This window comes from Parasteatoda tepidariorum, chromosome 9 (assembly GCF_043381705.1).
Source record: "Parasteatoda tepidariorum isolate YZ-2023 chromosome 9, CAS_Ptep_4.0, whole genome shotgun sequence".
Lineage (NCBI taxonomy): Eukaryota > Metazoa > Arthropoda > Arachnida > Araneae > Theridiidae > Parasteatoda > Parasteatoda tepidariorum.
The window spans coordinates 11,846,676-11,863,426 of NC_092212.1; the positions used below are offsets into that span (position 1 = coordinate 11,846,676).

The window sequence follows — 16,751 nt, forward strand, 5'->3', positions numbered from 1 at the left end:
TCCACTTTCTTGTTTTAACTATATTCTGTATTAAACGACGCATTCGGTACGTGGATGTCCTTCACAGTGGTCTGATCGGACTACCTATAAAAAACCGTGTGGAGGCCTTCAGTTAGAGGAGGCGTTGGCTAGTCCCATTAAAAAGTTATCCACGAAATCTACTTTCACTCACTACTTGAGGTTCAAAATTGCAGGTCTACGGAGTTGAACATCGACACAGTCGTAAACTCAAAATTGAGCCAGCTGTTCAGCGAAGGTTATAAAATAAAATATGAAAGATTACCAATATTTTTTAATAATTTTAACATATATTTAAACTGTTTTGTTTCACTAGAACTTAATTTAACTGGTTAATGCCCAGCGTCATATATTTAGGACAGTTCCTTTTTTCAAAAACATTCATTGTGGTGAGAAACTATTTTCAGTATTTTCATTTATCTGGATGAATTAAAGGATTCTCAGATACCACAATGATTTAGTTATTTCTGATTAGATCTAGAATTCTAAGGAACAAGTACTTTTTGATCTATCAAAGACATTTTGAATGCCTCAACAGTAGAAAAACCAATTACTTTCGATAATATATTATACCACTTTTTCCATAAAACCACATTTTGTTTCATTTCAATTTATAAATTTGGGACAAAACGGGTTAATGATGAATGGGATAGTTTATTTAAATAAAGAAATAAACTAGAACTTAACTCTAGTCTTCATCAGATTTTCTTCTCCAATTTAAGTTATAAAATTTTCAAACACAGATATCCTTCTGGTGACTAGTTTCGCTGGAAAAGCAAATGCCGTAAGGAAGGTAACCCGTAAACTACAATTACATTAAAATATTACTTTGGTAAACAGTGATGGCTTTAAAATTAACAATTGTATCAGTGGAGATGCCATCTTGCCCCGGAGAGTGGATAAATATCTTCGAATGTATGAATCTTGGTTTAGTAAATTCGATTTACTGAGTTTTTACTCACCACTACTTCTAATTAATTCAAAGACTTTTCTGATACGCCACTATGTAACGGTTAGGCCGTGTTGAGCTGTTAAAAAGTTGGCAAAATTAATTGCGAATCTGCAACTTTTGGTCTGTAGTTCCCTACCGTTTTTTTTAAATATTTTGTCAAATCCGAAGCAGTTAAAATCTATATCAAGCTCCATAAACTTTTTAAGAGAAACTATTAATAGTCGGCAATGAAAATTAGACGAAATTTGCTCATTCAATAAATTTGTTCACCATTTTATGTTATTTTGTAAAGAAAACATATCTGCATGAGAAGTAAGAGCTACTATATCTCTAAAGGTTAAAATGGTGGCTTAAAAAATGAAATTTACTGCAACTAAAAGAGTCTGTTGAGCTTAATATGTCCACACTGGCTTGATCTTGATATGTAATTGTCGTGGGGTTGACACAGGCGACTAAAAATTTTGAAGTGGTTGAGACACAATTCATTTTTTATTTATTTAATCATTCACTCGTATCTACCAACATGAAATTATATGACATTGTAAATTATTCATATTCAGCGCTCTCCAAACTCTGTACAAAGCGTGGAGGTAGCGTGTTCGATTCCCGTGTTACCCTGGATGTATCTTCGTGCAGCCCTTCTCTGCTCTGTGCTATCCGTCCTTCTATTTGACAAAGATTTATAAGGCTTAATTTAGTACACAAGTCTGCCAATGTATGTGATTCCAATGCTCTTTGCAATAATCAATGGCATATTAAAATAAATATGCTAGAAAAAGCTATTAATTTCAATCTGTTTTTATAGCTTATTATCTTTATTAATTATTTTTAATAGTCTTTAACTATCTTAAATAATTAGTTTTAATGTCCAAAAAACAATGCAGTACGAATCGCCACGTTTAAAAATCCTTCTGGATCTCGGGCCAGAGGAAGATCTCTAACCATGGCTGAAAGCCCTTATATAGCAAGACGGAAAAGTGCAAAAACTGGTGCGAAAGACATTTCATTTTAGCATTTTTTTAGAGAAAAATAAAATATCTGTAACTATCATGATTTCTTTTATAATTTTAGTATATGTAAAAAACTGCATATTTTCCACGGATAATGTGGATATTGTTGAATAGTTTTAAAAAGAATAAGTTAACTCCTCCCGAAAACTAGTTATAACCGAAATAGTTTTACTACCAGCCTTTCCCCTATTCCGTCTCGTTTTCACCGCTGATTCCAACTAGATGGCTGGATGACACTACTAAAGATCTGAAAGTAATAAAATTAACAACTGGAAAAAAGTCGCCCTGGATAGGAGGCGTTGGAGCCTACGTGTGGTTGAGGCAGCCAAGGCCTGTAAGGGGCTGTCGTGCTGAAGAAGAGGAAGAGGAATTAGTTTTAATAGTAATTTTATTAGTCACCACATTTTACCCTTTTAGTCGCCTGTGGCATCCCTGTCATTAGTTCTTTTAAGCTCATTATCCGTTAACGTTTTCGAGACGGGCGAGTCTTATAGGCATTCTCAGGGTGGCGATAATCAGGGTAAAAAAGATAAAACTTGGTAGCCAAACTTGTTATAGCATTTTATTTGTGGGCGGGGTAATGATAGTTTGCTTTATTTTATGACCACTACTTAGTTTGAATAAAAAATTTTATAGTTATACTTTTAACATACGTGGTTTGGATGTGTTAGGTTTAAAGTAAGAGCAAAAATAAGTCTGTCAAATTAGCTATCCCCAAACTGAAGCTACCGCTTTTTATTTTTTAACATCCTGTTACTGATTCCTTATGAATACATTTATGACTCGCCCATCCCGAAGCCTTTTTTTTGGCAGCTTTTAAAGAGAAAGGTTTCTTTAAAAGCTGACAACAATGAATAATTAAAAATATTGTCCTCAATAAATACCTATTAAAGACCTATTTCTTTTTAACATTGACATTCTCTTCGGCAATGACATTGAAAGTGCTATGAGAAAATAATATTAGTAAATTAATGTATATAATATAGGGATTGGTCGCGAGCCAGAAACTGTGAAAAGTGATGACTGAAATATATATATATATACATGTTTATTCAGAAAAAGGGATTGTTTTTTGGAAGTCAAAATAAGCATAGTTCGCCACGGTTATAGTTAACTGTTATAAATATCTTAACACATTTTTTGAGATATTGTCATAGCAATCTACAGAAAGAAAATCCGCCCAACCGTTCAAAAGTCATGAGGGTACTTCAGTTTATGTATAATAGTTAACTCTAACCGTGGTAGAATATGCTTATTTTGTCGGGAAAAAACGCCTTCTTTTTTGAAGGTAACGCCCTCCTTTTAGAACGTAACGCCTTCTTTTTTGAAATGTACTTTTCGTGGAACCACTGGCTCTTCTGTCATTCTTCATATTCATGTACATTTGTTTTATTTATATAGTATTGCCCAGAAACAAACTAGAGGAGTTCCCTACTCAGATTAATAAAAATTTCAATAATGATTTTTAAATTTAATTACTTCTTTGGATTGTTATTAAACGAGTAGTATTTTCATAATAAATTGAAATATTAAAATATTTATCTTAAAAATATTCATATTTCATACGTGAGTCGAATAATGAACATTGTAAACTGTCTATCTTGTTTAATAGTTTTTAAGAAACGCCCGGTTGAATAAAAGTCGGCGTTCCCACGTACGAGTTTATTTCAAATATGATTGGAGAAAACTAAATTTCTTTAATAATTTGAAAAAATACTAGGCGTTGAACAAAACATGATTATTATACATTAAATTTAAAAAGCTAGTAAAATTAATTATTTTCCAGCTTAAATGAAAGAGTTTCTTATCCATTAATTTGATTATAAATTCTTATCTTAATATATATTAGTAACTACCAGTAATTTTTGAATAATTAGGATATCAATTATAGATGGAATCCCATTAGTAAAGTAAAGATAAGCATAAATTCATAACAACGTAAAGCTCAATCAGCAGTCAAAGCTTGATACCCTCTAACAAGTCTGATTGAGCAAGAATTGATAACATAAAATTTTAGCCTTTGGCAACTAACGGGATTCATTTGTCCCATTAAATGTTTAAAATTTTATAATGGGGTGAAAAGCACTTAGAAACTCATTGTAATATGTCCCAGTCATAGACTCGAACCAAGTATACATGTTTCATGTGTCAAATATCCCCTAGATGACTCTAAAGAGTTTCTTGCATGAAATAGCATTGTGATTTTGCGCTGGGACAGATATATCCAACTAGTATTCTTCATTGGGACAGATATATCCCACTCGTATTCTTTATTGGGATTGTTATGTTCATTCATATTTTATTTATATTTTCTCAAATGAACATAGAAAAAAGAACAAATATGAGTTGTCCAATGCGTAATGTCGGGTTATGCAAAGATTGCTTCACCCTGTATGTAACCCTGTATTGCTTCACCATGTAAAAAAAAAGTCCGTATAATAAATTTTTCCGGAATGATAGATGTGTTTGTAGTAAGTCGATCACTACAGGTGGGACATATGTATCCCACCATTAAGTACATATATGTAGTGCCTCTAAATTGATAACCGCTTGTCCGAAAAATACTAAATTTGCTTTATTTGTGACCCCTTTTGAATAATAAACGGGACAGAAAAATCATTTTTAAAAATTCGTAGTCAAAGGGTTAAATTGCCTTCTCTTCAATCCCAAGATACCCTCAATCATATTACACTACTTTTGAAGGTAGAGAGGGTAAAATTTACTGTGTTGCGCATGCTCCGAAACTTCGCTTCAGGCTAACTTTAAAGACATAGATATAATGCAATTACTTTCGTTACTGGTAACGAAAGTAAAACTATTTCCATCATAGGCAGTGTGGAGAGAACTTTCAACCTCCCATCATTTTCATAAACTTAGGAATTGTTTGTTAGATTATTACCTTTTTAAAGATCTCAACAGCTATTTTTGAATTTGAAATCCTTAAAAAATCACAAATTTTCGATAGCTTACAAAATTCCACAAAATAAGTTTATGATTATCATTTTTTATTAAAGGCTTTCTTACGAAGATGCTAAAGATTTTTTGTTTAACAAAATTTAAGAGCAAAACAATTTTGAAATGAAATAAATATTTGAAGAATTATTTCCATCGTTATCTTTTTTGTCGAAATTTTAGTTAGCGGCTGCTTTAGTTTGATTTATTCGAAATTCAACTTTTTAGTATCATTTTAATGTACTAGGAGGTATCGTCGGTTCATCAAATTCCATGGTTGCCTTTCATCCATCTATCTCTGTTTTTTATTATTCATAAAATTCGATATATTTTTTAAAGCTTACTTGTTTAGATAATACTACACATTAATTATAGCCTTGTGTAAGAACATTATGTTAATCGCAACAAAATGAATGATTACTTGGAAATGACATCTAATAATACTAATGGACGGTTACTATATTTAACTCTGCTTGAAAAAAACTAAGGAATACAGAGAGAGTGCTTCAATAAGCATAACTTGTGTAATATAACGTGAGTGTCTAGTGTAATAACATTTTGTTAATATGTTAATCACGATAAAATGAATGATTACTTGATTGGTAGTGCGCTGGGCCTATGTCCAAGAGGTCGTGATTTTGATCCCCGCTAGCCGTAAACTCCCCGTATAGTAAAGAGTGACTGATGCACGCTAAATCTCTCGAGTCACAAAGTTCTCCATGTTCCCAAAACAAATCATACCTCTGGGGGTACTGATCCAGAAATTTCCTTGTTTTCCGGATTGGTTCAAAATTACAAGGCTACGGAGTTGAATAATAGTAGTCGTAAACCCAAAATTTAGATCAGCTGTTCAGCGACGATTATAAAATAAAATAAAATGATTACTTGGAAATGATATATAATAATACTAATGGACGATTACTATATTCAACTGTAACTTGAAAGAAAAAACTTAGTAATACAGAACTCTAGCTATAGTAAGAAGAACTTACGTAATATAACGTGCGTGCCATGTGTAAGAACACGTTGTTTAAGATGTTAATCGCAACAAAATGAATGATTACTTGGCATCTCATGAAATGACATCTAATAATAGTAATGGGTGATTCCTTTGCTCAACTGTACTTGAAAAAAAAATTAGGAATACAGAACGCTAGATAGAATAAGAAGAACTTGCGTAATATAACGAGCGTGACTTGTGTAAGATCATTTTGTTAATCGTACCAAAACAACGCCTCCTATAACTGAAAGCCTCCAAACGGTTTTTTAAAGGTAGTCCGATCAGACCACTGTGAAGGATATCCACTTACCGAACGAGTCATTTAATACAGAATATAGTCAAAATAAGAAAGTGGTAGCAAATATATGACTAAAAATTTATTTTATTTATGAATATTATTGTTTTGCCTTATTCTCTTGTCAATTACTACAGATTCAATTCTCAAATATAGAAGATAAATTTCTCTCAATTACTTTTAGAAAAGGTTTTGGGTTCATGCGCACAACTGCTTCACTTTTTAAACAGTCTGCGCGGACTACCTATAAGAAACAGTGTGGAGGCTTCTTGATGTAGGAGGTGATGACCAAAATGAATGATTACTTGGAAATGACATATAATAATACTGATGGGTGATTACTTTATTCAACTGTGCTTGGAAAAAACTTAGGAGTACAGAGTGCGTGCCACAATAAGAACTTGTGAAACATAACGAGCCTGTCACAATGAGAAGCGATAATTATAAATTAGTTTTGCCTTTTAACTAAATACAACGATAACCTACAGAGGCTGAAAAGAATAATGAAATCCCTTCTAACTATGTAAACAATCTTGATTTTGCAAAGATGCCAACTGCTCCGGACATGCCAAAATAATTAAAAAGGCGGCAAATAACTACAAAGTAAATTTTGCAAATATTTGACTATTTTTGCTTGCTTTTTAAAAAGTAGAGCATGACATAAATATTCGTTCATTCGTTGTAAAAGAACTGGGCATCTGAGGCCTAAATGGCCCTTATCCCATTCACATACCTGCCAACTTTTACGCATTTGGCGTAAAATTTTATTTTTACATTTAAAGTGGTAGTAAATATATGCTATTTTTTTTCCTTTATAAACTTAATTTTTAAATGATTTTGATCACCACTATTTTTAAAAAACTTACGCATATTTAGTATTATGCGTTACTTGCACCTAATTTTACTCCACCATGCCGACTACCCAGCCCAGTCACCATCTTTTACATCTACTTCAGTCTTTAATATTACCTAAATTCCAATGCCATTAGTCTCAGTCGTCCTAGGGCATAACACAGATCAGAGGTCTAGTGCCCGCTTGCGCGGGCAGGTACCTTGCCAAATTACATGATCTAGCTAGCACCTAATTTAGCCCAAGTTTTTTTAATTACAACGTATTTCGTTGCTTAAAATTGAAATTTTAATTCCGGTTTAATACCACTGGGAAAAATCATAATTGAAGGAATTAAAAGTTGGCAGGTATGCATTCATCATGAAATATCCCAAAAGGACGTACATAAGAAAGTTGTATTGGTGGTTCGGAAAAGAACCTGAAATGCGATAAAATAATGAAAGGCATCATGAAAGATGTAGCAGGCTTGATGGTGAGGCTCCTTATCTACGTCTTGAGGGCTGGGAGCAGGGAGATAAGTAATGAGATGATTTTCTCGTCTTTCAAAAGTTCCTGAAGTTCTTTGATGATCCTTAGGAACTTCACTACACTGCTGGGGGCATCTTGTGGTCTACGCGTGAAGTTGCGATGATTTCGCATCGGCCGAGCACCACAGCCCGTAAAACAGGCCGGGTGATCGCCTTGACAATTGATGCATGTGGCCGGAAGGGAGAGAGGCTTCACGCACTTGTAGGTAAAATGTGCTCCTGCACATTTCATGCAGGCTGGATCACTTGAGCATGTTTTCTGTGTATATCCAAATTTCTGGCACTTGTAGCATTGGATGGCGTAACGCCCTCCATTAAATTTCTCGATTAGGACTGGAAAGGATAGCAGATTCTTTGTGGAAATAAAGTCCCGATGTTCTGGGAAGTCATGGAGTATCACTAGAAAAAGGGGGAGGAGCTTGTATCCGTTGTTATGCCTCTTTCTTAGTTGCTCTATCTTGAAGGGTCGTCGACCATTGTCCTCTATATCTTTCCGAAGATCTTCCGTTCGGATGTCTACTGTAAGGCCTCGCACGAGAAATTTAAGTTTTCTCGGGAGGTAATTCTTCTTGGTCGGCGTAGAAGGCTCCGTCAATTCTGCTTTGGATGAAGTGATCTCAGGTGTTGACTCAAGATGGGTAGAAATGGTCTCCTGGTTTCCGCTGGCATTTCGGCTATTCTTTTTTCTCTTCCTCGGTCTTTCGGGAGAGGAACAGGCTCCTTTTCTATACTTATCACAGTAGATGACTCGATTTGGGTAATTTCTAGTTGAGGCTCGCTGGAAGAAACAGTTTCTGTAGGGTCCGTCGTCTTTTCAGGCAGATTTGACTTTTCCGCTTCCATGGGCGTGGTCGAACGGACATTAATATTTAGAATTGGTGAATTATATAAGCCTACGAATTATTTAGAAATAGTGGTGGATAGAAATCTAATGAATTAAAATTTATTAAATCAAGAATCACAATTAATAAACTACCACTCGAAAATATTTTTTCGCTGTCCGGAGCAAGTTGGCATCTCAGTAATTGTTCTGGAATGTATTCTGTTGGCCCAATTTGAAAGCTTATGCGTGAAGAATTTGGAAATGGTGTTTTTTTTTTTTTTTTTTTTACCTCTGCAGAATGCCCATCAAACAACGGGCGAAGTAAAAGCTGGAAGCGTAGAAATTTAATAGCTTTTTTTCTTTTACTTAAACCAATATATTTTTTAAAAACTTTTTTATAGTATAAGTAAACCAAAATTAAATCTTCTGGTATAATAGCTCAAAAGAAATTATTATTTTCATCTCCTCACTTTGATCAATCCAAATTTGGCATGGGTAAAGAACATCCTTTCCAGAAACTTCAAGCGTATCTTTCAAAATGAGTCAATAATTTGGCCATATAACATCTTCCAAAACATTTGCTGTTAAAATAACTGTTTACTCAGATTAACATAGAAGTATTTCCATATCCTTGTCTAAACCCCGTACATTATATAACTGTTGAAATTGGATGCGATTTCTCTTTGACTTGACTTGATATGTAGTGTAGCAGAGTAACTACCCGCGAAGCGGGCATGTCACTCCTTCATAAGATGGAAAGGAATAATAGCTAGAATCCGAATTTTCTGCCGTATTTTTAAATATATCTATAGAACTGTTAGGTTTTATAACTGGTAGCATCTAATGTCTCTCACGTTTTTTTTTTTTTTTTTTTTTTTTTGCTTTTGAAATCAAGTCAAGTGCGAGTTTCTAAGATGAAAATATCTAGAGAAATAAATTATTTTACCAGTTTGACTAACAATAGCATGCACGATCTTAAACTAATTTTCAAAAAAAAATCTTCCTAATAAAAAGTCGTTTATACCATGGTAATCCATCACCTCCTACATCAAGAAGCCTCCACACGTTCTTTTATAAGTAGTCCCCGCAGACTATTTAAAAAGTGAACCAGTTGTGCGCATGAACCCAAAACCTTTTATAAAAGCAGAGATGCCAACTGCTCCGGACACGCCAGAACAATTAAAACAACGGTAAATAACTACAAAGCAAATTTTGCAAATAATTGACTATTTTTACTTGCTTTCTAAAAGGCATAGCATGATATTGGTACTGTAAAGTGGTGAATTATATAAGCCTACGAATTATTTAGAAATAGTGGTGGATAAAAATCTACTAAATTGAATTTATTAAACCAAGAATCACAATTGATAAACTACCACTTTAAAATATTTATTTGCTGTCCAGAGCAAGTTGGCATCTCTGTAAAAGCAATTGAGAGAAATTTATCTTATATATTTGAGAATTGAATCTGTAGTGGTTGACAAGTGAATAAGGCAAACCAATAATATTCATAAATAAAATAAAATTTTTAGTCATATATTTGCTATCACTTTCATATTTTAACTAGATTTTGTATTAAGTGACTCGTTCGGAAAGTGGATATCCTTCACAGTGGTCTGATCGGACTACCTATAAAAAACCGTGTGGAGGCTTTCAGTTATAGGAGGCGTTGGGTAATCCCTATAAAATTATCAACAAACACTTTCTTGAGTTCTAAGACAAAACAGGGGCGTTTGAGGCTCCCACAATTTTTTTAAAATTAAGTTTGTCTTGCTTCAACAGGAGCAAATAACTTTAGCATGTCTTAATCTAGAAGTTTTTATTCTGATTCTTTTCATGCAAAAATGCATATGTAAATTTTGAGACATTTTTTTAGTGTTCTTATAATTATCACACGTGAAACCTATTTCATACGAAATATCATTTTTGTACAACTTAATTTAAATGTAGTGTAATTTTTTTTTTGCTTGTTTCATTTTAATGTGTTCTAAACTATTTTATGTTCGTATCAAACTATTTTATTTCATTATCGTCGTTGAACAGCTGGCCAAATTTTTTTGGGTTTACCACTATAAATGCACAACTTTGCAAATTTTGAATCCAATTAAAAAGACAAGGAAATTCCTGGATCAAGTATTGGGAGAAATTTGCCTTAGTGGAAGACTTTTTGATGGAACTAACCAGTATTTGCGTTACATGGAGAGGCAAACCACTGGAACTTCCATGATCTATATACCACTAAGGATGGAAGTTTAAAATCTAAAATTCTTAATTAGCATTAAATTATAAATGTATGCTTCAATAAATAATTAATGTATGCTTCAATTTTATTAAAAAATATATTTTATATATTACTTTATTTTAATAAGTTCAAATTCATAGTTTGTTTTATTTAATTTTAATGAAAGCAAAAATATTAAATTAAATATATAGATGTATATATATTTTTTTATTTTTTCAATTTTCAAGAAGAAAAAAAAGAGAAGAAAAAGTTATGGCATTGTCAATTTAGAAAAGTTAATATTTTAAAGCGTTAAATTCATACATAATTACACTTTAATAAAAATAATAAATTAAATATTTAATTACTTAATTAATAAATTAGGTATTGCTCATTATTTCTAGCAGAAAAAGTAGCTTGAGAATAGCATATTTGATACTTGTGCTATTTTTGTTTCATAGTTACATAAATAATTATAAAAATGTAATGTAATTAAACTTTGAAATCTCATTAATTAAATTTTGAAATGCCATTATTTGTATTTCTTACTAATTTGCCTTCGAATTTGTTTCGTTTAATAAAAAGAAAGCATCAAGTACTACTTATCACGCTCCTAAGCCCGAGAAAGTGTGAAGAGAATTTTTGTTACAAAAATATGAATTTGCATGATACTAAATAAATAATTAAAATAAAATTAAATAATTTATCATTGAAAAGTAATTTTTTCATTAGACTGTTGAATCCGTACGGGGAAATCGCTGAAGAATTATTCCCCTCCCCTCCTCCTCCCAGTAAAAAAAATTCTATCTACATTTCTGCCTGCTTAGATATAATTTGGCGAAGTTAAGTTCCAACGAAGTTTTGTAAACGCCAAGTTATAAATCAGCGAAGTTTTGATCTGAAAAACACATTTTATTTACGTTTTCTTATCTCTTTAGAACATCGATGGAAGACCGTGAAGAAAAAGTGAATGCTGTCTATGAAGAGATCGAAACGAATCTCATTCTACTGGGAGCAACTGCTATTGAAGACAAACTTCAAGATGGTGTACCAGATGCTATTGCAAATCTCGCCATGGCTGACATCAAACTCTGGGTACTGACAGGAGATAAGCAAGGTAAGAATACAAGAGTTCAACATTCTTTATAGATCTACAGTAGAAACTAAATTGAATTTTATTGATTTTCTTTATTGAAGTATTAATTTGTAACTACCCGTAAGTTTAAAACTTTCAATTAATACTCTGATAAAAACAATTAAAGTTTGGATCGATTTATTTAGTTTTTTTTTTTTTTTTTTTTAAAAAAAATAACGTGGAATTAAATATATAACAGAANAGTTTGTCTAAAGTAAGAACTCCCCTATACAATTGTCTGGAGCCGAGGCGGTGACTATGATGACGAGTTATAACTATTTCGAGTAGGGATGTGGGGTCATTGCTTCGGACATTATTTGGGTCGGGATGGTGTGAGAAAGGGAATATTTTTCTTCTGTATATTGTGTTAGCCCTGAATGAAGAGAAGCTACCCTCCCTGAAATGCGTCATTCTTGTTTCCATAGCAAATACATTCTAAAATAGGTTGATTAATAGTGATAATCGAAGAAAAAACCTCTTTAATAATATTGTTAATAATTTTATTTAAGTACTTAAATAAAATAGTGGCATGTTTAGTTACGTAAAATTTAGACTCACGAGTGATTGTCCTAAATTTAATAGGATTTAACTTTGGTGATATTTAAGAATAAAAATTTTTCATTATTAATTTTAATTTTTAAATTTTTTATCGAAAGCTAATTTTTTTAAGATAATATTTTTATTTAAATTATTGTGATTGTGTATTTTAATTAAATTATATTATCAGTTTCATTAAAAATAAATTCCTCATTTGAGAGATCTGCATAGTATATTTTACAGAAGATTGTATAATTATATTTTGGTTAGTTTATGGGTGTACTGATGAAGTATTTTAAGTCGTTTAATTCATCAGTTTTAGAAAAATTTGTTGAATAGTTATTTTTATTTAGTTTCCTTATTATAAAAAATAAAGTTTTTAAACCAGCCCAAGAAACAGCCCATTTCTATTCAGTTAATAAATATAACGTTAAAGATAATTTATTCGAAATCTTTAGACAAAAATTCTTGAGATCATTAATAAAGCTCATTAGAATTTTGTCAAATCTTTTCAAATTAGGTGAAATAGTTTGTAAATAATCAAACATTAAAATAGTTGTTAATTTAAAATTTAATCTATTTGAATGATTTCATCAAAAATTTGCATTTTGCCTCCTATAAGTACATCATTTAAAATGATGTAAAATTTTTTACACCTCACAACTAAAAAATTTATTTGACCATTATGAAATAAAATAATGAAAAAAAACCTAATTAAAATTAGGTTTTTGCAAAGAATTATCATTGGACAAAGGAATTTCATAAATGTGAGCAAAGTTATATCGATTTGCTTAAAATATTCCGGAGATATTGTTAAATACGCAAAAATTAAACCTCACACTAAGAGGTTTATAATTTCAACCGCTCTCCGGAATATCAACCGCTGAAATTTTGACCATTCTCCATGTTTTGAGGGTCCAGAATCCAAATCCGTGCAAAAGAAATGTTTTGTTTGTTCAGAGACCGTATTTGACTTCGCAACTTAAAAATCGATACGCCTACTACAGCAATGAAACAGCATATATAACGTTAGGAGTTCGAACAATTCATATTGAAGAAAAGTACCAACGTACTCAATCCGTACTAAATCCGATCAATTAAATCAAAAGTTATTCAATGTGTTATATATTTATACACAGTGAAACCACTCGTGATCAATCACTCTCTGTTTCAACGTAAAATGGTAATTAATGTAGGTTGGTCGGTTCTTAAGGGTTACCTTAATTTACTTCAAAATGCTATTGAAGGTACATGATTTTTCACAAACGATTTTAATTTTAGTCAGTGTAGATTTATATTGTTTATTCTAAGAGAATTAAAAAGAAAGTATATTGTTTACCTATTTAAATTATATTGCGTAAGGATTTTTATAGATATTTGCCAAGTAGTTACAGAGGAGCAATAATAATTCAAAAGAGTAGAGCATGAAATTTTCTTTCCTCGAAAACGGAGTTAATAATCAGTGGATCAGTCTTTTTTTCTTTCTGAGAATTGCATAATTATAAAATTATACTTCAAGTCCCTATTAGTAAAGCCAAAGATAAAAAATGTTGAAAGAAAAGGACGCAGTTCAAGAAATACTATTATTTTATAATTCCCTAATTATACATATTACAAATATCTTCTTTTTTTAAAAAAAAAAAATAATAATATATATAAATTAATTTCAATATCTATGTCAAGCACCTCTTATTATCTTAAAAGAAGTAACTAACTAACGAAGAATCTTTTCTTCTCTGTTATTGCAACGTTAAATGTTTTTTCAGGGGACTTTATAATATAATAATTTTATACTTTAGCAAATAACTTTAGTACCATATAAGTGGCCTTAAAATATATACTCATTATATACTCATACATGGAAGGATTGAACCACAAGACGAGGAAAGTGAAATCTATGGTAGCGTCACTATAGAGAGTTAAGTTGAATATCTTTTTCTTAAAAGTTAATCGTCCAAAAAATGGTGAACTTTACTTTAGAGAGTAACGCCTACTTTCTCTTCGATTCTTTCCTCTACATTGCGAACATCTTGGATATGGTAATAACACCCTCAATGAAACCATGAAAAACGTGAATAAAATTGAATTTTCAGAAATATCATAATGTACCAAATGTTAAAGATTTTTAAAAATCCAGAATGGCTTGAAAATTTTCCCTTATTTATGCACTTACAAGGAAGAATGAAATATCATAACTTCAATAGAATTCTGTTAAAAATAGTGAGTTTCATTCCATCACTGCAGGCTATTGTATTTTCCTTGTATTCCCATCGATAAAACCTAATGGACCTAATTGTCTAAACTAAAACCTAATTGTCTTAAAAGTAGGAGAGTTTTCTAATTTCATTAAAATATCAGAAAATACAGTTCAATATTTTAAACTACCAGTAATTAAATATATTAGTTTTTATATATATTTAAAAACAAAATGTTTATTTATCCCACAAAACTTTCTTTCAACCATTAATAAAACTTTCTGCGCAATATATGCGTGGAAGGTATGTTTAATTTGATTTGAAATGAGCTAAGAGAGGGAAAGACAGGAACTATAGGTGAAAGCCCTTATTTAGCAAGACGGAAAAGAGAAAAACCTGGTAGCCTGGTACGTAAAACATTTCATTCCAGCATTTTCTTTCGAAAAAAATGAAATATCTGTAACTATCAAGATTTCTTTTATAATTCTGGCATATATATAAAACTGCTTCTTTTCCAAGATAAAATAGATATTGTTGAAAAATTTAAAAAAAGAATAAGTAAACTCCTCCCCAAAACTAGCTATAACTGAAATGGTTTTACTACCAGCCTTTCCTCTTTTCCGTCTCACTTTCACGCCTGACAGGAACAGCTACTCTTCTGTCAATGCTACTTCTGCTACATGATTAAAAAGTGACAGTGACAAATAGCTGTGTTCATTTCGATATAAAATTAATCATATTTTTTATTGATCAATTCGATTAATAGTTATAATTATTAAATTTGATATAAAGTAATCGATGATATTTTTTTATAAATAATCGATATAATTTGTTTTTAGTAATGTTAATCGTGAACATCTAAATGAGATTCGTTGCCGCTGAGGTAACAAGTAACAAGTTTTATACACTATTGAATTAGAATTATATTTTTGTAGTGGTAGATATTTTACAGTTATTAATAGTTATGAATTTTATTAATGGATATTAAAAATTTAACTCCTTTACGCGATTATAATTCTTGTTGTAATTTTCAATTAATCATTACTTTTGTAAGGCAGGCATAGATGTGCGATAGAGAATATATGAGTAATCAAGAAGATGCACTCTAGAGCAGTGTTCCCCAACCTTTTTATCACCGCGGACCCGTCAACGTTTGATAATTTTACCGCGGCCCGCTGGTGGTGGTGTGTGTGAGTGGGAAGGGGACATTGATTGTTTATTTTTTTAGATTATTTCGATTTGTTAATTTTAATTTAATTGTATTTAAACATGCCTTCAAAATAAAATGCAGTTACACCAAAAAATAAATATAAAGTGATTTAACATTTTAGCTTACTAGAGCTTTAAATCAATGAGAACCCTGAGCTTTTTTCTTTGCAATGAGATTGTTCCATCCGGGGGTAATCGGATATAATGACTCCCGCAGTGTGTTGCTTGTGTCCAGTTTATTCCGTTGCTTTGTTTTGGTAAGTAGTCGGAAATGACAATAGGGATTTAAGTGTTGTGGTGGCAATCTCGGGGTATTTTGCCATGTCTTTAATCCAGAACACCGGCAGAGTTGTTGTTTCTAGCGTAGTTTTAAGGCTGCCGTCGTCATTTGCAATCTCCAGCAGTTGATCTTCTTGCACACACATGCTAGATTCGCCCGATTTGTTGAGAAATGGGTGGCACATCCATTCCTTACCAGATATTTTTAATTTGGGGAACCTAGGAATTTAAATTCAGTTTCAATGAAATGGACGGCCCGGTACCATTTGTACCACGGACCGGTACCGGTCCGTGGACCGGGGGTTGGGGAACACTGCTCTAGAGTATTATAGACGAATGCCCTAAAGATAAAAACGGATTATCACATTCCGCGAGGTCCGAAAATTTCACTGAATTCATATTTTACAATTTTCAAGTTATTACATTTTTCATTTCAATCTTAAACTTTCTTCCTGCAAAATAGGACAGGCAGGAAATTATAAAAGAAAAAAAAAGTCGTATTGTTCTCAAAAGAAATTACTTTATGTTTCAAAAGGTGTATAATAAATAAATCAAATCAAATATTACTTCGATATTAGATATAATATAGAATTTGGAAATGGAATTTATTTTTTAAAAAAACTTTTAATTTAGTTGTTTTAAAACTTCAAATAAATTTTTTAATTATCGGATATTTTATTCACTATATTATTTCCTCAAAAATAATTTTAAAATTTGTGACATTTATAGCAGTAATGTAACACAAAAT

General features: G+C 31.6%; 1 protein-coding gene and 1 long non-coding RNA gene across 2 annotated transcripts in view; one reads left to right on the forward strand and one right to left on the reverse strand.

Moving 5' to 3' along the window:
• LOC139426352 (uncharacterized) overlaps positions 1-16,751 on the reverse strand; it is a 329,054-nt gene that overhangs the window by 152,793 nt on the left and 159,510 nt on the right. The window lies entirely within an intron of this gene.
• Positions 1-16,751, forward strand: part of LOC107445874 (phospholipid-transporting ATPase ID) — a 132,846-nt gene that overhangs the window by 99,521 nt on the left and 16,574 nt on the right. Inside the window, exon 17 of the mRNA XM_043047456.2 lies at positions 11,587-11,765. Within this exon, the coding sequence (XP_042903390.1) occupies positions 11,587-11,765 (179 nt within the window). The remainder of the gene's footprint in view (positions 1-11,586; positions 11,766-16,751) is intronic.